This window comes from Neofelis nebulosa, chromosome 17 (genome assembly GCF_028018385.1).
Source record: "Neofelis nebulosa isolate mNeoNeb1 chromosome 17, mNeoNeb1.pri, whole genome shotgun sequence".
NCBI classification, from domain to species: domain Eukaryota; kingdom Metazoa; phylum Chordata; class Mammalia; order Carnivora; family Felidae; genus Neofelis; species Neofelis nebulosa.
This window is the reverse complement of record NC_080798.1, coordinates 60149761-60176860: the sequence shown is the minus strand read 5'-3', so window position 1 is coordinate 60176860 and position 27100 is coordinate 60149761. Positions and strand designations below refer to the sequence as shown.

The following is a 27100-nucleotide window of genomic DNA, read 5'->3' as shown; positions in this document are numbered from 1 at the left end:
CTTAAACTTAAGGATTCCAAAGAGTTTTTGTTTATGTAGTGTATACATATAGGTATTTATCATATTATAAGTTAAAACTGGGATTTTTTTAATTATTGTTATTTTTTTTTACTTAAACAGATGCTTTGTGTTGGGTGCCCCTGAGGATTTTGTGTCTGTCCTGTAGCAACATTATGACGGAAGCAAACGTAAAATTTGAACTCCAAAAGTCTCATCCTTTTGGCGACACAAAACCCGCCGCAGAGAATTAGAGCAGGAATTCTAATAAGCAGCGTGATGATAAAACCCAAATTCTGAAACACCAGCAGTAGGTTACTGTTTTGGGGCTGCACTGGGGACTCAAAGGTGCTTTTGGAGCTGAGGCGTTTTGATCGTTTTAATTTCTCTGTTGACTCTTTTCAACATTTTGTTAAGACTTTGAAACATCCAGTAAAGTTGAGAATTTTACAGCAAGTACTTACCATCCAGATTCTACGATTTCATTTTACCTGCTGCTTCCCTTATCTGCCCATCTCCCCACCCACGAGGACATTGCATTTCTTTTTAAGACATGGTATTGTTTGGTGCATTTCCAAGTAAGCTTTTCTTTTGACTCTTTTGCTGTGCTTTTCTCGCGTTGTTAATTATTTTTGGAAAACTGGTTGCTTACATTCCTCAGCCAATGATTCTCACTTGAACCACAGAACAGAGTTATCCGAGTGGCTGTTTCTCATCCCCTAAAGAAAGTCTGACTCGGAGACATAGGAGTCAAGCTGATCCATCCCAAGTGGCTTCCTTAAGACAACAGGGCTCAGCTGTCTGAGCCCCCATGGAGAGAAGCCACAGGGATGACATTGGGCATCTTTACCTTTTCAGCCCTTACCTTGAGTTACTATTGACCCACTTCACGGGGGGGGGGGGGGGGGCGTGCGAACCTTGCGGTGTGCTCAGTGGTGTTTGCAGCGTGCTCAGTACCGAAGCCACTCGTGCTGGCCTGTATCAGTTGTTCAAAGTGTAGGGCATTGTTTAGTCTCTCGATGTCCTGTTGATGGCATGAAGTCAGCCGTGGTGACGTCAGAACTTGCTACGAGTGAGGGGCTGTCCCCCAGCCAGCTGTGAGACATTTTCCAGGACGCCACTTAGCCCCCCGACATGTCCCGCGGGCTGTGGCTGTGTGTGTCCCGTGCACACACGCCCACCGCATGCCCCCAGCCCTGCTTCAGGAAGAGCAGGGGATTCTCTGCGACCTTCTGAGCAACCCCCTCTCTGAAGCTGCGCTCGCGAGAGGTGACGACAGGTCAGCTCTTCTCTTCTCTTGGTATCTGACCCCCCAGCTCTGTCCTCCCCTGGTTTCTTTCCATTTTTAAGTGGTGGACCATCGTGCGCACAAAAGTGTTGGTGTGCGTGCTCCACGGGTCTCCCGGTAACACGCTTCCCACTCCTCCTCTTATCTGTGTTTGTTTCCTTTCAAATTCCTCCTCGTCCACTCCTGAGAGGCCAGCGCAGCCCGGGCCCCTCTGTCGCCCATTCCTGCTCTGTCTGAGCCTCTTCTGTTGATCTGTTGATGACTTTCAGATCTGAGAGTTCAGCTGAGACCCTTGCTCGGGACCCCAGATCCCTGTGAATATTTTCCCCAAGGTGGCCTGCTGGTGCCCTCTACCCATGTGCCCAGACGGACCCGTCACTTCCGTTGCCACCCCTGCGATGAGTTTCCCGCAGACGTGATTGGTGCTGACCTTCAGGCGTCCCTGTTCCGCATGAGGGGCTCAGCCTCACAGCCCTGGCGTGGCCCCAGGGGGCCACCATGGAGTCTTCTTCCTGTCACTGTGGCCGCCATCCCCTCTGCCGCCTGTGGGTTCTCCTGCCTAGTCCATCCCCGAGCAGGGACCTGCTCTGTGGCTGGGCCACAGTCCTCCCATTTAGGAAGCATGTCATGGCATGCATGGTGGCAGCTGCTATCACAGCACTGACCGCCAGGCGCCGTCCTCAAAATGTGTGCACCTAGTTGATATCACAGTCCCGTGAAGTGGGAATAGGTGTTCCTTTCGTTCAGGGATTGAGTATCTGCCCAAGGTCTCTGAGCTGGAAAGAGACGTTTCAGACTGAGCCCATGTGGCAGCAGATCCCATGGACTTACCTTGACCTGCCTGGAGGAGGCCTATCTTGGGGCTTGTGGGCTTGCCTTGTCTGTGCCTGTGTCTCCCTGTGACGTTTACTCATGTCCCTGCTCTGGTCTCGTCACTCCTCCGAGTTCCTGGCTCCAGCCACGAGCAAACTTGTGCAGACGCCATGCTCTGTCCTTCCTGGACCTTGGTCATTCTGTCCCTCTGCCCAGATGGGCTCCTCCCTTTGAAGTCCAGCTCAGACATTACTGCTTTGAACTTTGTAATGTTTATGTCACTCGTGGTTAGTGCTGTGCCTGGTACATACTAAGGCTGAATAGAATGTTTGCCTTAATATACAAATAAGTGAAATTCCTCGGGCCCTTAGATCAAGTGCCATATCACTAACCATTGAAATGGAATATGTGCATGTTTATTTCCTATTTTTGATACTTGAGAAATCTCTTTTATCAGCTTTACATTTTTTAGATCATGCCATGCATCACTCTTGTTTTTATTTCTGTTTCTGGAGACCTAACAAATTTAATACAGGGTAGCTAAGATGATAAAAAAAAAAAAAAGGAAAGCAAATTATGGAGTTTTTAACTATAACATGATATGTCCTAGAAAAGATGTCAGAAAGGAGGCTCAGTTTAATCAACATAGTAGTGAATGCTAAGATTTTAACAACAGCCGGAGAAGTGCTTCTAAAAATGATCCCCATTAACACAGACAACCAAACGGAAGGGAGAAAGTCGATATTTGAGGAACATTGTTATTCAGCTGAGGCTTTGAAGAATACAGTTTGTCAGTTTTCAAGTGAAAAACTAAATTCCAGTGATAAACATTTCAGCAGGATGCATCTTAAATGTTATTCTGGTTCTGTTTTCTTTAAGTGGGAAGCCGTGGGGTCCGTCGTATAGGGACTCAAAAGGGGATGTTTGTGAGGGGTGGGGGGGAGGGTGATTTTTCATCTTTTCCCACAGTCATAAATGATGCTTTCCTGACTGTAGTTGTTCGTAGCATAGTTTTGGTAAGTTGTGAAGGGGTTTCCCGTGTGGGACATGTAGAAATTAAACTGTTAGGGGGGCCGGGGTAGCTCAGTCAGTGGAGCATCCGACTTTGCCTCAGGTCATGATCTCACGGTCCACGAGTTCGAGCCCCGAGCTCCGCATCGGACTATCTGCTTTCAGTGCAGAGTCCGCTTTGGATCCTCTGTCCTCCCCACCTCTGCCCCTCCCCCACTTGCTCTCTTTCTCTAGAAAGTAAACATTAAAAAAAAAAAAAAAATGAAAGAAATTAAACTGTTTGACCAAAGATACCTTGAAATCAAGTAAAAGATCTATGGCTGAAAAGTTCCAACTCTACCCACTTTTTTCCAGGAAAATTTAGGGTCGAAAGAGGGAAAGTTTCAAAAGAGCGACTCATTCTTGGAACACACTAAAGCCGTTATCTCTAGTTGTCTGATTTATAAGTATGATGTGACAATGCTCGAAATCACCTGAAGATGCTTGGCGGCAAAGGTGACCCTTGGAGCGTGGCAGCTTTAACTAGGAGCCCCCAGGGCTGCCATCGAGACAGTGTGTTCCTGGTCCTGGCTTTGTGGCTGCCGGCTGCGAGGCCTTTGGGTCTGGCTCGGTCCTGGACCGTCTGTGACTTTTTGCCAGCCCCGCCCTCATCCAGATGCCCAGTCCTGCCCCGGGACGCTGGAGCCCGTGCCGGGGGGGGGGGGGGGGGGCCGGCGGTGCCCTTGTTCTCTTCCACACGAGCTCCCTCCCTCCTTTTCCAGTTACTTCAGTGTATCGGTTTTTGAAATTAGGTATCGATCCAGTTACAAAAGTGGTAGTTCAGTGCAAGTAGATGTTTTATCGAAGGCCGCGTTGTGGTCTGACTTGCAGGACTGACAGAGGATTCCTCATGTACGTCTTGAGTGAGAAAAGAAGGAAAGTTAGAACAAACAGAATTTTAGGAGCATGCACATCTGCCTGTGCTTTCTCAGCTCAATGTGAGCGAGCAGGCTGGTCTAGACTCGGGTGCCCTTGCCCTGGCCCCACGGGTCCTCTGCGGGCGCGCCTGTGTGCCGTCCGGACCCCAGCCCGTTTCTCCGCAGCCCCGTCCACCTCTCAAGTGCTCCTGTGGCCTCGGCCTTGAAGTCTCGGCGTCTTTGTGGGCAGTGCAGATCCCACCCCCTCGTGGCGGGTTGAACTGTAGCCCCTGAGATTTAGCCCCGTTTGCTTGCACTCTTCAGAAGGTCGTGAGACTTCCCATCTGCGGGACTGATCGGGGAGGCGCGAGGGACAGGGTCACTTTACCAGTCGAGCAGCGGATCATGACTAGATGTTTGTGTGTATGTGGGAGTGAGTACCCTCTAAAATCATGAGATTTAGGAAAAACTACTCCTCATTCCACCACCAAGCACAACAGTCCCTGTCCGTTTCGGTAACTTAGTCTTTCTTCTACATTTTAAACAGCTAAAGCCACGTTACACGTGCAGTTTGTGAACTCTTAGTTAATTTGACAAGTGTCTGTTCGTGTTTTCATTTTCGTGATCATGGTCTTTAATCTGAGCTCCAAACTTGACAGCATGTTTAGCCATCTTTGAAGCCTAATTAAACGTCCCCTACCCCCGCCCCACATCAGCCACCTTCGCCCCGACGCCTGCCGCAAGGCCCCGCGTGGCCGCAGGTGCCTTCTCAGGGAGAATCCCACCGCAGGCGGATTCCGGGAGCAGAGCTCGGCTGCCTGCAGGTGGGGTGGTGGCGCCGGCCCGGGGCGCTTGCTCCCGCCTCCCAGCCTGCAGCCCCCGAGTTCCAGAAGCCTCTGTTATTTGCGAACAGCTGAATAACGTCCATCTGCTTTTCACGTTGTCCTGTCCAGATATGAGTCACTTCCGCTTTCAGGCCAGATGGGGTTTTCTCTTTTTACTTTTTTGCATAAATCCAAATATTAAATCCTGGAACATTTAGGTGCACGTTGCTGTCCTGTGGCCAGGGAGAATGCTGACTGCATTTTTCTGTGTTCATTGACTTCGTATGTTCTCTTGTTTGAAAAGGGGGGAAGTTCTGGGTAAGAGTGATGTCATGTGGGTAAGTTGTAAAAAATACTGATCAGGAAAACAGAAAAGCTGTTTATTTGCTGACATTCTGACTGAGGAAGCCAGACAGGAACAGCATGCGATTTCACTGAGTGAAAATAAGGAGGTGTGCAACCTCAAAATGTGTTTTCTTTGTTTTGCCAGAAAGGAAATAAACGCTTTTTTGTTTTTTGGTTTTTTTTTTTTAGAGTAATTCCTTCCTGTAAGGTGCTATTTTAAGCTTAAAATACTCCAAACCGAATAGGTTCTAGAATCTCCCAAGGTGCATATCGACCCTGATGCAACTTTACAAAGTGAGGGAGGCCTAGGAGAGAACACTTCAGCAAGTGAAAGGTCTTTCCAGCAACAGCCCATAACCTTGGAGTGCAGGGACCCGCCTCTTGTGTTTTCTGCTCTGTGCCGAGCCCCTGGAGTTTGACCTTGTGCACAGCAGGAACCTGACGGGACATGTTGGTGAATGAACAATTGTTGGTTTTAGAGCAAGGATCGCACATTTTTTCTGCTCAGATCCAGATAGTAAATATTTTTGGCTTTAGGAAGCATAGGGTTTCTGGCGCAACTACTGGGCTCTGCTGTCGTGGGGTGGAAAGCAGCCACCGACGATATGTAAACAAATGGCATGGCTGTGTGCCGGCAAAGCCATTTACATAGACAGGCCAGGGGCAGCCTCTAGTCCGCCAGCCCTGCTCAGAACAGCGTTGCCCACTAGAACCCTCAACGGTGGCCAAATGTTCTGTGTCTCTGCCGTACGGTATGGCAGCCACTGGCCACATCTCGCTGTTGAGCACTTAGAAGCTGATTAGTGCAACCGAAGAATTGGATTTTGAATTTTATTCTGTTGTAATTAATACAAATTTAAGTGGTCACATGTGGTTAGTGGCAACAGCATCGGGCACCGCAGGGGTTAGAACCCTCCCCAGAGCAGGTTGCACAGAGCAGTTTGTTGTTCTCTGGGAGGTCTGTTCACAGTAAGGGAAAAAAGAGTTCTGTGGCCCAAAAAACTGGGGAATTGTTAATAAGAACTGATTCATTCATTGCAGGACTGCTCAGAGCCTTTGATGTGCTTATGTACACGGACAGTTTCTCGAATTTTTCTCCTCCAAGCTTTTTTTTTTAATGTGTATTTATTTATTTTGAGAGAAAGAGGATGGCGGGGGGGGGCGGGAAGGAGAGAGAGAGAGAGAGAGAGAGAGAGAGAGAGAGAGAGAGAGAATCCCAAGTAGACTCTGCACTCTGCGCAGAGATCATGACCTGAGCCGAAAGCAAGAGTCGGACCCTTAACTGAGCCACCACGGCGCCCCTTCCTCCAGGCTCTTTGACTGTGAAGCTTTCTGGGCGTGCCCGTGAACACCTTCGGGCACTGGTGTTCTTAGAGAAGACCTTGGAAGACTGTTCGTGTGGCAGTCCGGGACATTGGGCGTCCGCAGGACGTGGAGCGTAATCATTTCAGAAGTTGATGTCAAGTGTTTTACGTCGCACGGCGAGGTTTTAAAGCTCTGTAGAGATCCCCATAGTCCACTGCCAAGGCATGTCTAGGAATAGTGAGCAGCGAAATGGGGGAAGGGGCGTACGACCCGCACGTGTTGAAGCTCTGTATCCGTCCCGGTCTTGCCTGGCTAGCCACAGGGTGGATGACTAGACTGTCCCCATCTGCAAGAAACATACGCTGGAGGCAGCAGTTACAGGAGCACTTGAGGAACTTTGCTATTTGAATCGGAAATAGGACTTACGGCCCTTCGTGTGGTTTGGGAGTTTGTCTTCAACACGTATTTGTGCTCAGATATTTGCATTTTACAAACTTAATTTGCATCTTCAAACTTAAGCTTAAGTGCTGGGAACCTGATTGTACCATTTTAAAATGTTTTTACGTTTTTCTTTTTTAATGTTTATTCATTTTTGAGAGAGGGAGAGAGATTGAGCGTGAGTGGAGGGGAGGGGCAGAGAGGGACACACAGAATCCGAAGCAGGCTCCAGGCTCCGAGCTGTCAGCACGGAGCCCGATGCGGGGATTAAACTCGGGAATGGCGAGATCATGACCTGAGCCGAAGTCAGACGCTTAACCGACTGAGCCACCCAGGTGCCCCTGTACCATTTTAGTTTTGAGGAGAAGGAGAAGGCACCCCTGTAAGTGGCAGGGAGGGGAGGGACTGATGTCTGCAGGAAGTTCTCACGGTGCTTCTGTCTCTCCTCTGCCACTGTCCGTCTGTGTGGCTGCGGCCTCTGACAGGCCCTCTCTGGTCTTCCGAGGCTAGGAACCTTCGTTACTTCCTCCGTAACCGCTGCCTCGAACCCCTCCGGCCTGGCCCTGTCCCAGAAGGATATCCGTATCTGTTGATGAAGAGACCCAGATGGGACTGTCTGGGCACTGGTGTCTGAGACAATCACAGCCGAAAACAAGGCGCATTCGTTTTTCAGAAATCAGAACAGATCAGGGGCGCCTGGGTGGCGCAGTCGGTTAAGCGTCCGACTTCAGCCAGGTCACGATCTCGCGGTCCGTGAGTTCGAGCCCCGCGTCAGGCTCTGGGCTGATGGCTCGGAGCCTGGAGCCTGTTTCCAATTCTGTGTCTCCCTCTCTCTCTGCCCCTCCCCCGTTCATGCTCTGTCTCTCTCTGTCCCAAAAATAAATTAAAAAAAAAAAAAAAAAAAAAAAAAAAAAAATCAGAACAGATCAGAACTGGTCCTTAGTCATAATTAGAGGCTGTGCTCTTGTGCATTCAAGTCAACTTAATGTTCTCTTTGCAAGTATCGTTCTCTTCCTTTTCTAGGATTTGAATTTTTGCCTGTTTTTTTCTGTTCTGCTTTTCAATTCACCACTATTCTTGCGTGTGACTGCTCTGCCCCCCTCCTCAGTTCCTCTTCCCAGGCGAGCACGCCGCAGAGGAGAGTGGACTGCGCTGGCCTCAAAAGCCTCATTTTGAAAATTACTGAAATACCAAATGCTAACTAATATGTACTTCAAGTGTTATTTCATTTTTATAATTTTGTCTGTTGTTGTTGTTGTTGTTTTTTGCTTTTACAGTGAGTGTTGAAAAGATAGACCTGAAGGGATTGTCACACACAAAAAATGAAAGAAATGTTGAATGTTCCTTTGAGGTAAGATGTCATGTTTCGTTTTGTTTTTTTCCCCCTTTTCTCCTCTGAGGGATAGGATGAAAACCTTTGCTGTGATCAGATACTTTGATTTATCTAAAGGGAAGATGGGCCTTATAGCCAAGCACCGTGCCAGTGCCGTGGGGTGGGGGCAGAAAGCCAGGCGTGGGCCGCGGGCGGGCCGTCTCCAGCCTGTGCGGCTGTTCCCCCCACAACCGGGCCTCGGCAGCCCAAGTGCTAAGCGTCGTCTAGACTGCTGTGCTCAGCTGCTGCTGGCTGCTCACCAGAGTTGGCTGAAGCAGAGACTCCGTGTGAAAATTGAGACACGCTGTGTATTAGGATTGGAGGCACACAGTAATGGTGGTTCGGTGGCCTCAGAGTGTGCCAGGAGGCAAGCTGGGGAGGTCCTTCGGGGCCTGGGCTCTCCCAGCCGACTGCTTTGATCCCCTGGGGTGCAGCCCCGAGCCTCACGGTCCAGCGTGGCAGCCAGGGCTCCAGTCGTCACATTTTCATTCCAGGTAGCAAGAAGAGGAAGGGAAAGTTTACTTTTCTCTTTCTTTTAAGGAACATTCCTAAAGCAGCCACAGGTACTTCTATTTCTGTTTTGTTGACCCAAACTGAGTTTCTTGGTCCCACTTAGCTGCAGAAAAGGCTGGGAAATGTATTCTGGTGGCCATGTCCCCACGGTTCTGTTTCTTACCCGCCACATTGTGTGAGCTTCTCCTTTGACCATGTGCCTGAATACTGATTGACAAGGAAACCTGCTTCCTGCATCCTTGTGGGGAGTGTTCTCAGGAATCAAAGCTTCTGGTTAGTATCTAGTACGCATGCTGTGTGTGGTTCACTAAGTTTTCACAGCTACATTGAAATACTTGAAATACTTTTACCACTAAAAGAATAAAATCTTCGTTTGATTTGGGAGATACACTGCATTATGGGGATCCGTTGTTCCTGTTCTGCTATGCATGTGTCTTCGAATATACGGGAAAGACTTGCCTAAGGTTTTGGAGGTTGTCAAAACTTGGGACGGGCACCCACGTCTCAGCAACGGGAGAACCTTAGAATCCCGAAATCTTTAAGGCCTCAAAGGGGCGGGACTTAGCAGGTCCCTGGGACCCTGAGCACGTTTCCTGTCCCTCGTGCTCTGTGCCTCTCTGCCATCTCTCCCCTAGGGGTCCCCCGCCTCCGTGGGGTGGAGCCGTTCTGGGCTAGGGGGCCCCACTCAGCCCATCTAGTCATGCTAGGCTTCGATCTGCCCCCGTCCTTGGGCCCACGACCTGGGCTTGTGGGAGGTGTGGTGACTGTGTCCGACACGATGCCCACACCTTCTCTCTGAAGACACGAGCTTTGGTGAAATACACACTTAGCCTCTTGTGTCCCCTTGGAGGAGGGAGTGATGGTCAGGGGTAGGGAGGCAGCGGGCTGGCGAGAATGGGGACGCAGTGCCCTGAGTCCCCTGCAGGTGAGCTGCACGACTCCGAGAGGAGCCTGGAGCCCCGGCCTTGTGGCCACGGGCAGCTCCGAGCTGGCGGCACCGGACCTGGGAGCGTCGCCCGGTGTGGATGCCGTCACACGGGTGAGGTGTGTAGTTGAAGACGTTTCTATCCCAGTGGGTAAGCTGAAGTGTTTTAGCACTTAACGCAGAAGCTTCGGTTTCTGAAGAGCTCCCTCCTCCTGATGTGAGAACTGGTAAAAGTATTCTTGTGTTCGGGAAAGTGGTAATCCTCCAGTAACCCGGAAGTCCAAACTGGTTTTTCTTTTGGGGTGCTGACTTGATATCCTTAAGGACTTCACAGTCCACACTGTCTTTGAAGGCACAAAGGAAGGACATAGTCACCATGAAAAAAATATTGTTTACAAAACACTTTACTTTGCACAGCTTAAACTGTGTGCTTGTTCTGTGCTGGGCTTAGAGGGGTGCCGCTGACGGCTGCCGTTTATGCGTCAGCTTGGGGACTCCTGTCCCGCAAGGAAGTGAGGCCACCTGGGGGCCGCGTACAGTTGGGCATATAGCTGGGAACTCTGCTAACAGCGTGTGGGTGGCCTGGGGACAGCAGTGAACCTGCCTTGGCTTACCCTTCTATCATCTGGAACCCCCCCCCCCCCCCCCCAATATAAGCCCCAGTGGATTTTTCCGTTTTAGAAATCAACAAGCCAGCCCTCAAGTGTGTATCGAAAGAACAGTAGCATAGTCCAGGCAGTTTTGAAAAGAAGACGGTTGGAAGCCACACACTCCTGACTTTATGACTTGCTGCTAGACCCCAGGGGCGCCAGTTTGGGGGGTCACCACAAGGTGTGGGGGGAGTCCTCAGCTCTGGGCAGAGAGTCCATGGTTAGACTGACAGGTAAACGGCCAATTGGCAGGTAGGCAGTTCAGTGAAGAAAGGATGATCTTTTCTTTCTTTCTCTCTCTCTCTCCCTCCCTCCCTCCCTCCCTTCCTCCCTCCCTCTCTCTCTCTCTCTGTCTTTCTCTCTTTCTCTTCTCTTCTCAATGTTTATTTTTGAGAGAGAGAGAGAGAGAGCAAGTGAGTGTGAGCTGGGAAGGGGCAGAGAGAGAGAGGGAGGCCACAGAATCTGAAGCCGGCTCCAGGCTCCAAGCTGTCAGCACAGAGCCCACCATCGGGCTCGAACCCATGAACTATGAGATCATGACCTAAGCCAAAGTTGGATGCTTAAATCAGCTGAGCCACCCAGGTGCACCAAGGATGGTCTTTTCAACAAACAGTTCCCGAGCGAGCACCTATATACAAAAATAGGAACCTTGACCAAACCTCACACCTTATACAAGATTACTTCAGAACTGGTCATAGTCCTAAACGCACAGCCTAAAATTATGAGTGTGGAAGAAAGCATACAAGACTTTATGGCGAGGCAGATTTCTTCACAACAGCACCAAGAACACGATCCATAAAAGACAAAACAAATACATTGGACTTGCTCAGGATGTCAAACTTGGTCCCCAGAAGGCACCTTGAGGGCTGCCTGGGTGGCTCAGTCAGTTAAGCATCTGACTCTTCGTTTCGGCTCAGGTCATGATCTCACAGTTCCATGAGCTCGAGCCCCACATCAGGCTCTGTGCTGACAGCTCAGGGTCCTGGAGCCTGCTTCAGATTCTGTGTCTCCCTCTCTCTCTGCCCCTCCCCTGTGCGTGCGCGCGCGCTCTCTCTCTCTCAAAAATAAATAAACATTTAAAAATTAAAAAAAAAAAAGGCGCCTTGAGGAGGTGCAAAGACAGACCACACACCAGGAGAAGGTGGTTGCAAGTTACATATTTGGTGGAGTTTTTATTTAGAGTTTGTAAAGAACTCTCCAAACTCAGTGATAAGAAAACAACCCAATAAAAAATGAGCCAAAGATGTGAACGGACACGTGAGCAGGGGACGTGTTTGGAGGACCAATGTCCCACATGAGCACATACTCCGTCTGTCTCACTAGTCATTAGGAGAACGTCAGGTAGACCCCTAGTGAGGCTCTGCGTGCCCACGTGGTGGCCGCAGCTGGGGACCGTCCCCGCACTGGTGGGGCATGTGCACAGGGCTGCAGTGTCTTTACAAGGTATCTGGTAGTTCTCTACAAAGTTAAATATTTCCCTGAAGTCTGACCCCTCAGTTCTTCTCCAAGGTGTTGATCCGCAGGAAATGAAAGCATTTGTTCCCACAGAGGTTTGTACAAGAATGTTCACGACAGCTTTATGTGTCCCAGTCCGAGTATCCGTCCACAGGAGGGTGTGGGCCTACCCGGAGTGGAAAGGACTGAGCTGTTGCTGCACCAGCAATGTGGAGAATGTGCAAATAATGACACTGTGTAAGAAAAGCCAGAGCCCTTGCCAGAAAAGAGCGTATTCTGTCTTGCACAAGGTTGTAGGAGGTGGACACTAACTACGGTGACGCAGGAGCAGCCTCCTCAGGAAAGGAGGAGGAAACTTCTAGAGGTGACGGGTGTGTTCATTGTATCCACAGGAGTGATGGTTTCCTGGGCATAAATGCGTGCCCAAAATTACCGAGTTTTACACCCTTTAGATAGGTGCAGTTCATCGTCTGTTATAACTCAGTAAAACTTTTTTCAAAAAGCTACCTGAGGATTAAGCCTTTCCCTTTGCCCACAGAACCCTAACTAATGAGAATTAAATTGTCCGTTAAGTGTGGCATCTCTTGTACGAAAATACGCAGCTCCTGTTCTGGGACTAGAGCAGGGAGAACACTTCTAGGGGCGTCCTCCGCGCGTGGCGGTGGGCCTGTGTGCTGGCAGCAGAGGGGACGCGGGGAAGCCTTCCTCCTGCCAGCCTTCCCGGGTCCGGGAGGGGTCCGCGGCCCCTGCCCACCGGCTTCGCAGTCCTGTTTATCTCCAGCTTTAATTTGTACGAATCCCTGTTTTCCAGGAGACAGATGAAAGGTGTCTTTTATAGGAAGGCTGTGTAGCCGGATCGAGATGCCGTCAGTATGTAAAAAACTGTACTACAGGTTGCACTCTGCGCTTCCTGTTCTTTTCCATGGAGTTGGTTGTGTCTTTTGCGGAAGTTGTCGTTGCTAGTCACTGGTTACTGAGGAGAGCAGATCAGGAGGCGGAAAGCAAGCGACTGGAAATCCAAAGTTAGTACGTAACCACGTACGTGGGAAATGTCCGCATTTACCAGCTCTCTCCCTCTCACTGTTAAGACGCTGGAATAACTGAACCTTTTTTTAATGAAAAGATTTTCTTGTTAGATGTGAGGATAGAGAGGGGGAAAAAAGACCAAAAGATGACCCAACTCCTTGAAATACTTACTGGACTGTAGGATTTTAATTGACCTAAAAAGAACTGTGGAACAATATTAATAAGAAAAACATTCTTTTTGTGCCATTCTTTCCCAGGAACCCAGGCATTACATTTATTTTAGTGCTAGATCTTTTCTTTGGAAGTTTTATTTTTTCATTTCAAAATAATCTTGACTTCTCTGAGTATCATCTCACCGTTGGCAAAGATGAGTCTTGACCACTATTTTTTGAATTAAGTTTCTGTTTCTATCAGCTCTGTATGCAGAGAGCGGAGAGTCCAGTAATTCTGCGTCCACGGCCAGGAGGAGCAGGGAACAGTGCGTCTTGACGTGTACCACAGTGGCTGCGTGGTAGTAGCGTGACTGTGTGAGGGTTGCTGATCCTGGAGCCACGTGGTACATGCTCAGGGCTTTCCCTGGAATTGTCTCTGCTTGTGTGCCGGTTTGGTTCCTGCTTAAGGCGCGGTGCCTAGAAGTGGCTTCACCCTAGGAGTCCCCCAGTCGTCCGAAACCCCTCATCGCACTCAGTCCCGGCACCCCGTTGCTTCCATCTCTGAGCTGCGACTCTGCTACCGTGTGGAGCGGTGGTCCTTGGTGGGCACGCGGCTCTCCCCTCACCACCACTTGCCTCCCTCCATGCAGGCACCATCGCCTGTTCTCGGGTCTTAGGTCATCCTTTGTCTTGTGGCTTCTTAGGGTGCTCCAGAGGTACAGTGTGTGAGGTCTGTATGCTCCTGGCGTGGTACTGAGAACACTCAGTCGGCAGCTGGACATCACTCTTCCTTAGGAAATAAATGGGAGCACTCCTGTCTCACTGGTGCTTTTCAGGGTTTCCTCAGTCCTGGGTGTCTGCCCACTCCTCACCCATGCTTGGCTGTGGGTCTGTTCTCATCATTGTGCTGGGACTGCATGGACCCTTTTAACCTGAAAACTCACATCCATCATTTGGGGGCCTCGTCCTGAATCCTCCCTTTTTGATTTCCTCTGCTCTGCTTTTCTCTGTTTTCTTGCTTTGGAACTCCTGCTGTCTGCATTTTGGATCTCAAGACTGGTTCTTTCTTTTATATTTTTCTCTGTTTTCTTTCCCTTTGGTATCTCGGTCCACTTTAGGGAAGACTGCATCATCTCCCTTCTCTTCAATGGAATTTTTCACTCCTGTCCTGTTTCCATTTCAAGGAACGCTTTTTCTCTGACAGTTCTTTTTTCATAGCATCCTGTTCTTGGCTATGCTTTCTTCTGTAGTTCAATGAGAATAGTAATGATTGTTTTTAGTTTTTTAAAACTGTTTTCTTCTTCGCACATGGCCTTTGTTTCTACCAGGCCTACTTGGGCTCTCCAAGGCCCGGTGCTAGATGTTCTATTGCTGGGCCCGCCTGCTCACGCCCGGGCTGTGGCAGGGCCTCTGGCCGAGGTGCTGTGGGTGACACAGGGACGTCGGGGATGGAGCTGAGAAGTCAGTCAGGGGACTGAGACATAATGTGACGTAGTCTATCTGTTTTGTGCACGTTTTGCGTTTTGTTTATTCTTGGGGTATTTTACAGTCTGTCTTGGTAGCTCTTTGAATAGGTACAAGCGACAGGAAAATTTTGTGCCATAATTTGTCTGGCACGTTTCTTCCTTGGTGGTACGTAAGATAATGGGGTAGCTTACAATTGGTGCCACCTTGGATTTGACGGGACATGTGTCTAGCACGTGGCATGCCATGAGGCTGTTCTGTGTCCATGCCCCTCCCGGGGCCTGTCCCCTCCTCTCGTGCAGGGGTGTGGGCCCGCGGGGAAGGCTGAGGGTGAACGTGAAGGAAGCTGTGTCAGCTGTAGAGCACGGTGGTGCCGAGGCCAGCCTGGAAGTGAGCCCTTGCTTTCTGTCTGCCTTAGGCTGAATTATCAGCTCCGTTGGGAGGTAAATGGAAATGTGTCAGGAGCTGACACCTGCAGCGATTTTGCCTGTTTCAAGCACATGACTTTTGGGGCAGCGGATGGTCTGTTTCAACATAACGTGACCTGTCCATGCTGCGCTTGTTGCTTGGGCGTTGGATTTCGTGTTTCGTGGGGTCTAAGATGCATTCACGGATGTGAACGTGCACAGAAAGAGGCAGACTCTGACCGGACCCCGTCCTCCCTGGTCTGAGAGGCACGAGGAGAAGAGAGATCCTCCACCCCGTGTTGCACTTTGGTAGACGCGGGATGTCAGCAGTGCTCTGGGCCCGGCGTCTAAGGACCAGAGCGTTCCTGCCTCTGGTCGTGGATGGTACTGGTATTTCATGGGTAGCAGCTTGCTCCAGACGTGTGGCCGGTGTCGTGAGAGTTGTTTGTCTCACGCAGGAGCAGGTTAGTTAAGTGCACCTTGTGGGCTCCATCTGGGCGGCGAGGCACATTCGTTCAGGAAGCGCCAGCGTGTGACGCGGGGAGGCCGCTTGTGCGCCCGAGCTCCGAGGTCAGGGGGGGAGCCCCTTTCCTCAGTTGGCTTGTGTCTCGTGGGAGCTTGGTGAGACGGCCACCTTCATACTTGTCACGGCAGCTGTGGGGACGGAAGGGACTCGTGTGGATTTTGGCGGAGGAAAGGGGACGTGGGGGGCCATCAGCAACCACGGTGGGCTGTTTCTTAGAAGGTGCGGGCGGGGGGGGGGGGGGAGCAGAGGGGGGCCACCGCCACGCTCTGTCTACTCCATCGCTGGAAACATAATGCATTCTTTTTCGTCACTTTACTTCTGGGCTTGAAACCCTCCAGTGGCTTCTTCTGGATCTGAGGGCAAAATCCTTGCTTCATGGTCTAACCCCTCTTGTCGTGGCCCTGCCCGCCTCACCCCTCACACCCGTGCGCCTCTTCCTGTGGTGGACATGCTGCTTCCCAGTTCAGGCACCTGAGTGCTGCTCCCCACCCCCGCCCGCCTCCCCCCACCTCCATTCACCCCCGCCCCTTCTCATCCCCCCCCCCCCCCCCACTTGTTGGTGGTGCCCACAGGTGGTCAGGAAACACTGGAAAAATGGGAGGGAGGTGACACAGCCCTCCCTGCAGGGCGCATGCAGTCCGTCTCGGGAGGCCTGCTTTGACCCCGGGATGAAACACAACCTCCCACCCCTCGTGTGCGGGTGAGTAAGTGCAGTGTGGACAGTCTTGGGCACACGCAGCGCTGTAGAGCTTCTTCCAGAAAGCCCTTTCTGGTGCTTTCTACCCAGCCCGTGGCCCCAGCGCTCTGCCAGTTCTGACTGGCCCGGGCCTGTTCTGTCAGGTCCCTGAGGGCAGGGGCCTTGTCTCCTTCTGCCCTGAGCGGAGGTGCACTTGAGGATGGTGGGCGCTGGCATACACGGCCGGTCGTAAGGGTGAGCGACTGCGTACGAGTTTGTGGAGCCAGCCTCAGACTCCATGCTTGTGAGTAATTGGTGATATTTGAATAATTGCACACAACAGGAAGTTAAGCCTTAAGGGACTTGAGCCAGGTGAGCTTTCCTCTCACGAGTCAGGGGATGTGTAACTACCCCCTTCACGAGGTCCACCACACTTAGGGCTCATCACGCTCACTGCACCTGTGCCCACGAAGATTCCCCGGACAGGTGCGTCGTGAGTCACACATGTGGCGTCTGTTTTTAAGGTTTGTTTGTTTGTTTGTTTTCAAGGTCTTGTGGTCTGATTCTTCAGTAACATCAGTAACCAAATCTTCCTCTGAAGTGACTGAATTTATGTCAAAGGTAAGGTGATTAAGGGCTCTTAAAAAATTAAAAGGCTCTTGATAACACTGCAGAGTGATTTCAGTGGATTGCTTCCTTCAGCTGGCAGAGCAAGTAATTGGTGCATGGCCATAAAAGCCTGGTCCCCGGTGCCGCGATCCGATCTCCCTGCAGTTGTGGAGGGCACGAAGGCGCAGGACGCTGCGGCCTGCACGGGCGGCTGAGGGGTGTGTGGTGTGGTTACTCTGCAGCGGAGGCTCAGAGACACTCCACCTGGTTCCACCTGGGTCTGTCGTACATACTGGATTTTCCAGTTGTTTCAACAGCTGTCACCTGAACAAAAGGTTCCAGTACTAACTAAATGCCACTTGACATGTGTACATACGTAGGCACGTGCGTGCCTTTATGGCTGATACGTGTTCGGAGTCCACTGGCCCGGGTCAGAGTGGTGAACCTCTGTCTTTAGCCAAAGCAGGTGCATCTTAATGAGTCCCCTTATTTCATGGAGTGACGTATGTAAGGTGTCTCCAAAGCGAGTGTTACGTGTTTCGCTATAAAGTCAAGGACGTAATCCTGTAGGAGAAAATCCAGGCGATGGGTCCTGTCTTAAAAGCTCAGACAGAAGTTGTTCGCTGGCGCCTTTCCTCCTGGCCTGTGAGCCATGCTTTCTGGGATCACTGCCCCTCCCCCTGGATGCACTTTCCTCTGTCACGCTGAGAACGCTACATTTCCTCTCCTGTGTGCCTGGCCTCTCGATTGGTACGAAATCCATCGCTCTGGCCTGTGGTGATGCAGGCGGGAACTTGGACCCGCTGGGTGGGCGCAGTGCTGCTTGTCTGCTGGACTTGGGGCTCCCTGGCCTCCTTGGGGATCTGGTTTATTGCCTTTTGTTAATTCTGGAGGATTCTCACCCATGATCTCTTCACATGTTTCTTCTGCCCCATCCTTTCTCTGGCCCTGGGATGTCCGCTCCATGCACCTGGACCTTGGACATTGTCCACAGCCCTTGGGTGCTCTGTTTGTTTTTCTTGCTCTTTCCGCTGTGTGTTTCGGTTGGACGGTTTCTGTTGCCCTGTTTTCAAGTTCCCTGGGGCTTCTCCTCACCTCTGCCCAGGCTGCTCCTGAGGCTAGTTAACGTGCCGAGTTCTTCATCTCTGGGACCGTGGTTTTCTGTTTCCCTGGGTTTTTTTTTGTTTCTTCTAGCTTTTCTGTTTGACACGTCTTCTACTCAAGTTTCCATCTCTCTGCTGTGATTTCCCGTTTGTTCATGTGTGTTGTCTGTGTTCTCACTAAATCCTTCAGTATGTTAATCATGGTTATTTTGTAATCCTGTCTGATAGTTCCAGCATCTGGGTTATCTCTGAGTCTGGCTCTGATGATTAGCTTGACCATAGTTTTTTTTTTCCCTCTTATTTTTTCCCCCCTGTATCTTGCAATTTTTGACTGAATGATAGATATCGTGCTTAGAAAATGTAGAAACCGAGGGAAGCCATGTATCTGCTTGGGAATGGGCGCCCTGCCGCTGCTCTCAGGCCCTTGGGGGGGTCCTCGCATTGGTCCAGTCAGGAGTTGAGCTGGGTTTGGGTTTTATTGCTGCTGCGGGCTTGTGTACCCTGCGGGCTTCTGGTCCCTCACTGCACCTGGAGCTGGGGGAGGGGCGTGCAGTGTCAGAGGTTCCTGTCAGTGGTCCGACTTCATTCTTAGCCCTCAGTAGTCCTCTGTGTCCATGGCCCAGAGGGGAGACTGTGGTCACTTGTTGCTTGGTAACAGACGTAGGGGTGAGGTGTTCTCCATCCCCTTGGTCCGGCCTCAGTCCCAGGCACGGGGCCCTGGGGGGCTTTCTCGGCATCCCTGCCCCTTTCTTCCCCAACAGTGGCTGATCCCGGCTTTGTCCTGGCGTACGTAGCATCCTCTGCCCAAGAGGGTTTTTGCTTTTTCGTCAGGGCCAGAGGGTCGTGTGCGTACTACCTTCCCCCCCAGAAGCAGGGCGTCTCTGCCTGTGGCCTCATGCCAAGCAGACTCCCTCCCCTCCTGTAGAGGCAGGAGGGTATTGCTTCCGCCTCATCCCTAAGGCTTAAGGGCTTTTGTCTCGGATTTAGAGAAGGCTCCAGGGAGAGGCATTGGGGGTTCCTGCCAGGCCCCCAGGGGTAGCCAGCCCCCACCTCTGCCACCCTGGGGACTCTCTCCAGTCTCCTGTGGAAGCAAGCTTGGGAAGGAGGGCACACTCCCCTGGTGTCTGGGGCTCTCGCCTGACTGATGTTTGGCCCACACTCAGCCCGCGGGAAGTGTCCCGTCTTCTGACCTCTTCTGCCTGCTGGCGTGGTGGCCCCCTCTTCCTTGTGCTCTGCCACAGAGATGGGTCATGTGTTTTGTCTCTCCTTGGAGGGGCAGGTCCCTCTTGAAATTCAGTTCACATAGTGACCTTGCAACTTAGTTCTCTGATGGGCTCACGGGAAGGAGATTGTGTAGATGACCAAGCTTTTTCCTGAAGCTGTGGTGGGAGCGATGTTCTCTTGTGGCTTTCCCATCCCGAGTGGAAGTAAAATCCCAGAGAGCTGAGACAAGGGTGGGCTGTAGTGTCCCACAGATGTCAGCACCCAGGACCTCCCCAGTTCTCAACCGCAGGGGTTCCCGTGTCAAGTGAATTTTGACAGACCTCCGATGCTTTTCTGTCTCTTTCAGTTACCTCAGCTGTACCCTGAAGAAAATCTGGAGAAATTCATTCCTTGCTTGGCTGGCCCAGATTCCTTTTACGTAGAGCGAAGCCACATGGATCTGGAAGCAGACCTGAGGTAATGCGCCACTGTGCCCCTGCACCCGCGGGCCAGGGGTGCTGCCCCGTGGTACCTGCCCGTGGGCCTTGTGGCGTGGCCAGGGCTGGGCAAGTGCACACCTGAGCCTCGTGGTCACCCCAGCAGCTCTTGAGGGGACATGTTGTGTTCAGCAGTCTGGGTCTCTGTTTCGCCTCCATGGATTTTCCTCCCTTACAGAGAGTTTAAAGGCATGCTTTTGAAGATACGAGTAAAGGAATTTCATAGTATATGTCACCGTTTAGTGTGATTTTGACAGTTTGATGAAATGAGGTCCCATAGTGGAAAGTTGAGACTGTTGCGGGGCAAAACAGGGCCCGATGAAGTCCCCCGGCCAGCGTCCCCCAGCCGCAGAGCGCGCCCTGGCTTGGTCAGTGTGCGGAGCGGGCAGGCCTGTTGCCTGGGTCCGGGCCCAGAGACCCAGCCCCTGTGACGGAGGTGGCCCCGGGGGTGGTAAGAGTCGTAACAGGGGTCCAGCTGAATTGAAGCAGAAAGAGTCCGGGTTGTGGTGCTTTTGTTCACCTCACTCTAGTGTGTGTTTCTCTTCATTGGAAATTAAAATTTGTCTCCCAGTGAGTTTTTGGGAATACCACCTTAATGCTGATAGAAGCACTTTGTTTAATTTTTAGGTATTTGACTTCATTACCTTCTCATGTATTGAAAAATGACCACATTAAGAAATTTTTCAGCACTTCATCTCCCACCCAACAGCTTCAAAGTCCAAGTGAGTTTGTGAAATGTGATTAAATACACAAAATCGTTTCATTGTGTGTGCACTTTCTGACATTTATTGTAACTTACAGGTCCCGGCACCCCTTCCCTTTCCAAAGTGGGCACCGTGATGGGCGTGTCTGGAAGGTGAGACGTTCCTGGGTAACCAGCACGTTTCAGGTCAGGGTGGAGCTTCTGCTGATGATGTGTAAAGACTTGTTCCCAGAGTGAAGTCATTTTTGGAGTCGGTCTCGAGTAATGCTGTGAGAGGATTGGATACAGATGCTCTGGTTTATGACTTCTCCACACGGAGAAGCAAGTGGTTTTCTGAGCCTACTGGAGCTGGAATTCACAAGGACCCTTTACCGCAAATGCCAGTCTCCGGGCCCCGCACATTCTAGGAAGCCAGAATTTCAGGGAATCTTCCTTTTTATAAGCAACCAGGGAGCGATGGTGGCCGTGAGGTGGCGCAGCCCGCGCTCCAAGGGTCCTCTGTCAGCACGAGGCCCGACAGCAACCGTCGCAGTGCTCAGGGGACAAAGAGGCCATTAAAATGGGCCCGTGGCACAGTCACACAGGCGCACGGATGGTGTGACGATGCCGTCAGGTAACGAGGCCCGTGGAAGTGCTGCCCTCTTCCCCTCCGCGTGGCACAGAGGGAGCACGCGATACACGTGTGGATTTGCGGTCTGGTGTGAATGGGGCCAGGGCAGAAAGCCGAATGCAGAGCGCTCCTCTCAGCCCGCTGCTGGGACTCGGCCAGAAAACACGCATTCCGTTGCTAAAGGTGTAGGAGTCCGTTCTGTCACGTATGACAGAAGTAACAAATGAGACAGTGAAACCAAAAGTCTGGCGGTGACACACACGAACACGCATACGTGTGCATATGCTCTCGCGTGAGCATACGAATGCACCTGTCTATGCACAGATGCGTGTACTCACGCACACCCTACAGGTACAGAAGCGTGTGCACATATGTGTACGTGTGCACAGCTACGGACGCCTTCCGGGTGGTGGTGTCGGGGAGGGGCGGCGGCAAAAAGGGGCTCTTGATGTCGGCAGGGGCTGGGCCTCCCGTGCAGTCCAGCCTGTCGGAGCTGGCCCCCGTGCCCCTCTCTCTCGTCCGCGGCAGCAACCACCTGTCTGCTGTCCCCACAGGCCCGTGTGTGGCGTGGCCGGCATCCCCTCCTCTCAGAGCGGCGCCCAGCACCACATGCAGCACTCGGCCAGCGCGGCCGCCTTGCCCCACTGCTCCCACGCGGGGGGTGCCGGCTCAGCCCTGGCCTACCGGGCCCAGATGGACACGTCGCCCGCCATCCTGATGCCCTCCAGTCTGCAGACCCCTCAGACCCAGGAGCAGAATGGGATCTTGGACTGGCTGAGGAAACTGCGCTTGCACAAGTATTACCCCGTCTTCAAACAGCTCACGATGGAGAAGGTACGTGGCTGCCCCACGGGCAACGTAGTCTTCCTCTGAGCTCGTTCCTAGCGGGCTCGAGTTGGGTGTCTGTGCCATCCATGCTGTGGAAGTCACACGGCCTGGTATTTGACACCCACGGGTGTGTGCCCCAAGTCCTGCACGCTCACTGGAGGGGGGTGGTGGGTTTGGATTTGAAGTCTCCCTGCAGCCAAAGCACAAACTGGAACAGGACTGGTTGTAAACATGTTTTTTTAAAGCCAACTGTGGTCTCCGCAGGTTAGATACTCCGTGCAATTTGAAGGACATCGTATCCCCCAGCATCCCTGCCGTCGGCAGGAATGGGGAATTTCTCGTGCGCACGCTCCCTTCCGGTGCAGGAAGGGCCCATTTTACAGGGGTCCCGAACGCTTGGACCCAAGGGAACGACCCACTGATGCTCTGGCTCGATTGAGTGTCATAGAACCAAAAGGAATAGATCAGTTTTGTGTCTTTCAAGCAGTTCTACATAGGGATAATTTTTTACAATAGAGAATTTTGGTGAGCATTTTCTCGTTCTAGAAGATTCTGAAGTTTCTTAAGTCTTGGTGTCTTGGCGATAAAACTAAATGAGGTCTGTAGCAGTGTTTGAACTGACTCCCCCTGCTGGGTGCAGGCACTCGGTGCTTTTACCTATGTAAAAATTTCATGTGTCCAAAAATCTGCAATTGAACCTAGAAATCAAGCTTTTAGTACCTAATAAAAGACGGCTCTTAAGCATACAGTAAAACCTGGGATTGCGAGTAACTTGTTCCTGTTCTGCAAGTGTTTGGCAAGACGAGCAAACATTTCTAATAAATTTTAACTTGATAAACGAGCAATGTCTTGCATTATGAGTCGTACATGATGCTGAACGTCACGTGATCACAACTGAGCCAGTGGTTATTGAAATTCGCTTGGATATGAGTACTTTGATTACAAGCATGTTTCTGGAATGAATTATGCTCACAAACCAAGATTTTGCTGTATTTGTAATACCCTTGGCTTACGATTCATAACTCTGGAAAACCACATTTTGCCAGCCTTGCCTCATGGTCAATTTAAAATGTTACAATGTAGGAGTTGAATTTTAGCCATAAACATCACCAGTGACATTACGGAACCAGAGTGTCGTGTTTTCTTGGTGTCAGACCTCCGGTTAGCTAGCCATTCGATTCAGATGACATCTGCTCTGCTCTTCTGGATCACTTGCTTCAGGACAAAGTGGCTTTGTCCCTAAAGTGGTGGCGTTTGAGACAAAAGTGCTGTTAAAAGAACAGTCCCTGTCCGCAGGAGAATAAATGGCTTGCATTTGAGGGGGTAGATCCCAGGACAGGAGGGGGACACTTCCACCGGTCCAGTCTCTGTAGAAGTGGAAACTGAGGGCATTTTCTTTACTTGCCTGTCGTGGACCTTCCAGGTGCCCCGGCTTCTGCAGGCGGCGAGCGGAGGGCCTGGGGGACACGGCCTGTGAGCCTCATGTGTAGAGTGACCGTTTCGTATTTTGAACAAGGGACACCATATCATTTAGCAAGTGACCTCATGTTCCCAAGGCTTTCGTTGTCCAGTTAGGTTTGATCCGTTTACCTATCCTACTGGTAGAATGCATTTATTAAGTTATGTCTCAGGTTCTTTGTTTTCAAAGTTGATTCTCAATAACTTTGTAATTTCTTTCTTCTATGGAAGTTTCTGAGCCTTACTGAGGAAGATCTAAATAAATTTGAATCCCTCACCATGGGAGCAAAGAAAAAACTCAAGACTCAGCTAGAGCTGGAGAAGTAAGTGTGCAGCTGCAGAATGTGTGTGTTTATTTTCATTTCTAACATACGGGGCGGGGGGGGGGGTGTCTCCTGATCAGATGGGGGCCCCCGAATGTGGGATGACGATCAGGTGGAAACCTAGGCGTTGAAAGAATTCACCTGAGGCAGAACAAAGGAGATAGAAGTCTACTGAATGCACCAGGGAGCAGGGGCAGGACAGCAGAGGAGAGACTGTCTGCCAAGAGGCGGTGGGGGAGGGGGCTCTTCCTAAAGGTGGAAGATGAGGAAGGACGGAGATGCCTGGAATTCTCCCATTTTTGCTAACTGTGCCTGGTTGTAAGGAGCACGCTGGTCAGTTAGGGCCAGTGGATATTTCGGGGTGGGTCCGGGCCTGGCTGTCTTCGATCCACATTACATCGCCCAAGCCTATTTTCCTAAAAGCGGCCTCTACGCTGAACAGGCACCAGCACTTCCAGTTAAATGCCATTGATTGGATTATTTTGATTGCTTATCAAAGCTTCATTAATGCTTTTAAAATTCTACAGATGTGGTTTTGGTGTGCCAGGCAAGGCCCTTGGCAATGAATCTGACCAGCCACAGTGCCTCGTTTTCCACCCCTGGGGACATGTGCAGGGCAGTCGCCCCTGTAAGGAATCTGCACGAAAGCAGTTCCTCCGCAGAGGACCTGAGCGCTCACTTGCTCGCACCCTTTCTTGCCACACAGGGAGAAGTCAGAGAAACGGTGCCTGAACCCTGCAGCTCCACCCCCGGTCACCGGCAGCGGAGTGGCTCGCGTCCCCCCGACCAGCCACGTGGGTCCCGTGCAGACCGTGCGAGGCGCCCACGCTGCAGGTAGGTGTGGACGGACGGATGGGCGCGGGTGGCCGTGATGCAAGATCTCGGGCCCTTCCTTTTGAGAATCATGAGATCACAGACCCCAGCCTATTGCCATTTGCATGATTTTAGTCTATACAGTTCCTTCTCATTATCTTGGCTTTTACCGTCTCCACCGTTAGAAAATAGAAGGGACATCTGGGCTCGAAGCTGGAGGCTCGCCTGAAGGTGTTGGGGCAAACGAAGTGGAGCCCTACCTGGCAAGAGGGAAAGAGAAGGAAATCCCCAAAAGAGATGAAGATACTCTTCTTCCCCAGGCGGGTGCAGAGAGGTCATGTTTATTAGGTCCTTGGCCCGAACTGCCCAGCCTGCCTGACCGCAGCCTCCCTCTCGGGGGACCTCTTCAGACGGGGTGGAGGACGCCTGTGATGGCCGCCCCTCGTATGGACAGTAACAGCCAAGAAGAAAAACATGCCTGTGTGGCTTTTAAGTGGTTATTTGACTACAAAGTTGTCACGTCCCTTGGTCTTGTAAAACAGGGTGCCGGGTGTCCCCCGGTGTTTTGGATCTCACTTAACGTGGCACCGTGGTGGCCGGGGGACCCTTCTCCCTTCTCAGCTGTTTGAGTAGGGAGGCACGGCGGCCCCCAGCCCCACGCACACATCTGCGGGTAACTCGCTGTGGGCCCTCGGCAGGCTGTGTTCTCCGAACGCCAGGGTCCTGTCTGGAGTGGGGGTGACGGCACCCGCCTCACGGGGGCAGCGCGACGGGTGTGCGTGGAGGGCGGCGGGGAGGGTGTGACAGCCGCCGGCCGGCGCGACCCGTGTGGGCCCCCCTTTTCCGCAGCGCTGCGGGTGGAAGTGGAGCAGCCCCCTCACCAGACGGCCCGGGAAGGCAGCTCCTCCGAGTGCTCCAGCTCCTCGCCCAGCCCGATGGGGGTGCAGGCCCGGGAAGAGAGCTCAGACAGCGCCGAGGAGAACGACAGACGTAAGGACGCCCGGCGTGCCGAGCGCTCTGCTGGCCCTGCGCTGGCCCGGGGCGGCGCGCTGACCGCTCTGTCCCCGTCTCTAGGTGTGGAGATTCACTTGGAGGGCTCGGACAAGGAGAAGCCCGTCATGCTCCTGAACCACTTCGCTTCAAGCTCTGCCAGGCCCACGGCCCAGGTTCTCCCCGTGCAGAACGAGGCGGGCTCCAGTCCATCGGGTCACCACGCCCTGCCCCCCCAGATGATGGCTGCGGCCTCACACCTGGCGCCCATCCGGATGCTGAATTCTGTGCACAAGTCGGAGAGGGGGGGCGCGGACATGAAGCTCCTCCCGCCTTCCGTGCACTCGCTGCTGTCTCTCGAAGAACGGGGTAAGCTCTCGGGACCAAGAGGCGGCATCAAAGTGGACAAGAACTTCGGCCACGCTGTGATCGACGCGGCCCCCACGCCTGGCCCCCAGCAGCCTCTGCAGGTCCTCTCCGCGCTTGCCGAGAGCAGCGCCGTGTCACCCACCGTCTCCTTTGGTCCCCGTGCCAAAGTCGTGCACACGTCCGCGCTGGACAGAGTCCTGAAGCCGGCCCCGCAGCCCGCCCCGGGCGGGGAGACCAGCACCGCTGCTGCGGGCACGTCCAGCACCGTCTTCCACGTGGCCCGGCCCCCCATCAAACTCCTGGTGTCTTCATCCGTCCCCGCGGATTCTGCCATTTCCGGGCAAACTCCCTGTTCTAATAACGTGCAAATAAGCGTGCCCCCTGCAATAATAAACCCCCGGACTGCCCTGTACACCGCCAACACCAAAGCTGCCTTCTCTGCGATGAGCAGTGTGCCCGTGGGGCCCCTGCAGGGCGGCTTCTGTGCGAACAGCAACACTGCCTCCTCCAGCAGCCACCCCTCCACGTCCTTCGCCAGCATGGCCACCGTGCCCAGCTGCCCGGCCCCCAGCTCCAGCCCCGCACTCTCCTCGGCCCCCGAAAGCAGTTTCTACAGCGGCGGCGGCGGCTCCGGCTCCCCCGGGAACATTCCCGCCTCCGCCCAGAACCACCACCACCACCACCACCATCAGCAGCAGTCGGCGCCCCAGCAGCCCGCGCCCGCGCCGCCCCCGGGCTGCGTCGTGTGCACGTCGTGCGGGTGCAGCGGCAGCTGCGGCTCCAGCGGCCTGACCGTCAGCTACGCCAACTACTTCCAGCACCCGTTCTCGGGGCCGTCCGTCTTCCCCTTCCCCTTCCTGCCCTTCAGCCCCGTGTGCGGCAGCGGCTACGTGGGCGCCCAGCAGTACGGCGGCGGCGCCTTCCCCGTGGTGCACTCGCCCTATGGCGGCGGCGTGCCCCCCGAGCCCGTGCTGGGCGGCCAGTCGGCCTTCGCCGTGCCGCCCGTGCAGAGCTTCATGGCGGGCGCGGCGGGCGTGTACCAGGCGCCGGGGCTGGTGGGCGGCGGCGGCGGCGGCGGTGGCGGCGGCGGCGGCGGCCCGGGCCATAAGAAGAGTGGCAACTTGTCGTGTTACAACTGCGGGGCCACGGGGCACCGCGCTCAGGACTGCAAGCAGCCGTCCATGGACTTCAATCGGCAAGGTAAAGGCGGGCGGCCTCGGGGCGGACTGAGCCGCCCCCGAGGGCTTACTCCTTAGGGAATCTTGCAGGCTTGTTTTTGGAAGCGAACACTAATGTTTCAAATGCTCTTTGGAGAAGCATGGGATTCTCCATAGGCCGTGAAGCCCCTGGAAGGGTTACTTTGTCTTTGAGACTGTTGATTCCAGCCTGCTCCTTCTTCTCGAAGGGCCTAGCTGGCTGGGGACGGGTCGTCGGGCCCGGTGGGATTTCCTGCCATGCGGCGGAGGGGAGCACGGAGGGGGGATTCAGGGTCGAGCTGATAACCGAGGGTG

General features: G+C 52.8%; 1 protein-coding gene across 4 annotated transcripts in view; it reads left to right on the top strand.

Annotated features, from left to right (window-relative positions):
• ZCCHC14 (zinc finger CCHC-type containing 14) overlaps positions 1 to 27100 on the top strand; it is a 58506-nt gene that overhangs the window by 26967 nt on the left and 4439 nt on the right. For 2 of the 4 annotated variants that reach the window (XR_009256201.1, XM_058709133.1), the window contains exons 3-12: positions 8195 to 8268; positions 16633 to 16704; positions 19366 to 19475; positions 20123 to 20217; positions 20297 to 20351; positions 21363 to 21642; positions 23326 to 23417; positions 24124 to 24251; positions 25080 to 25220; positions 25305 to 26789. Coding sequence is in view for 3 of the 4 variants with exons in the window: in XM_058709133.1 (XP_058565116.1) it covers positions 8195 to 8268; positions 16633 to 16704; positions 19366 to 19475; positions 20123 to 20217; positions 20297 to 20351; positions 21363 to 21642; positions 23326 to 23417; positions 24124 to 24251; positions 25080 to 25220; positions 25305 to 26789 (2532 nt within the window). In the remaining variant the exon portion in view is untranslated. The remainder of the gene's footprint in view (positions 1 to 8194; positions 8269 to 16632; positions 16705 to 19365; positions 19476 to 20122; positions 20218 to 20296; positions 20352 to 21362; positions 21643 to 23325; positions 23418 to 24123; positions 24252 to 25079; positions 25221 to 25304; positions 26790 to 27100) is intronic. The other 2 variants (XM_058709135.1, XM_058709134.1) reach the window with 2 other exon arrangements.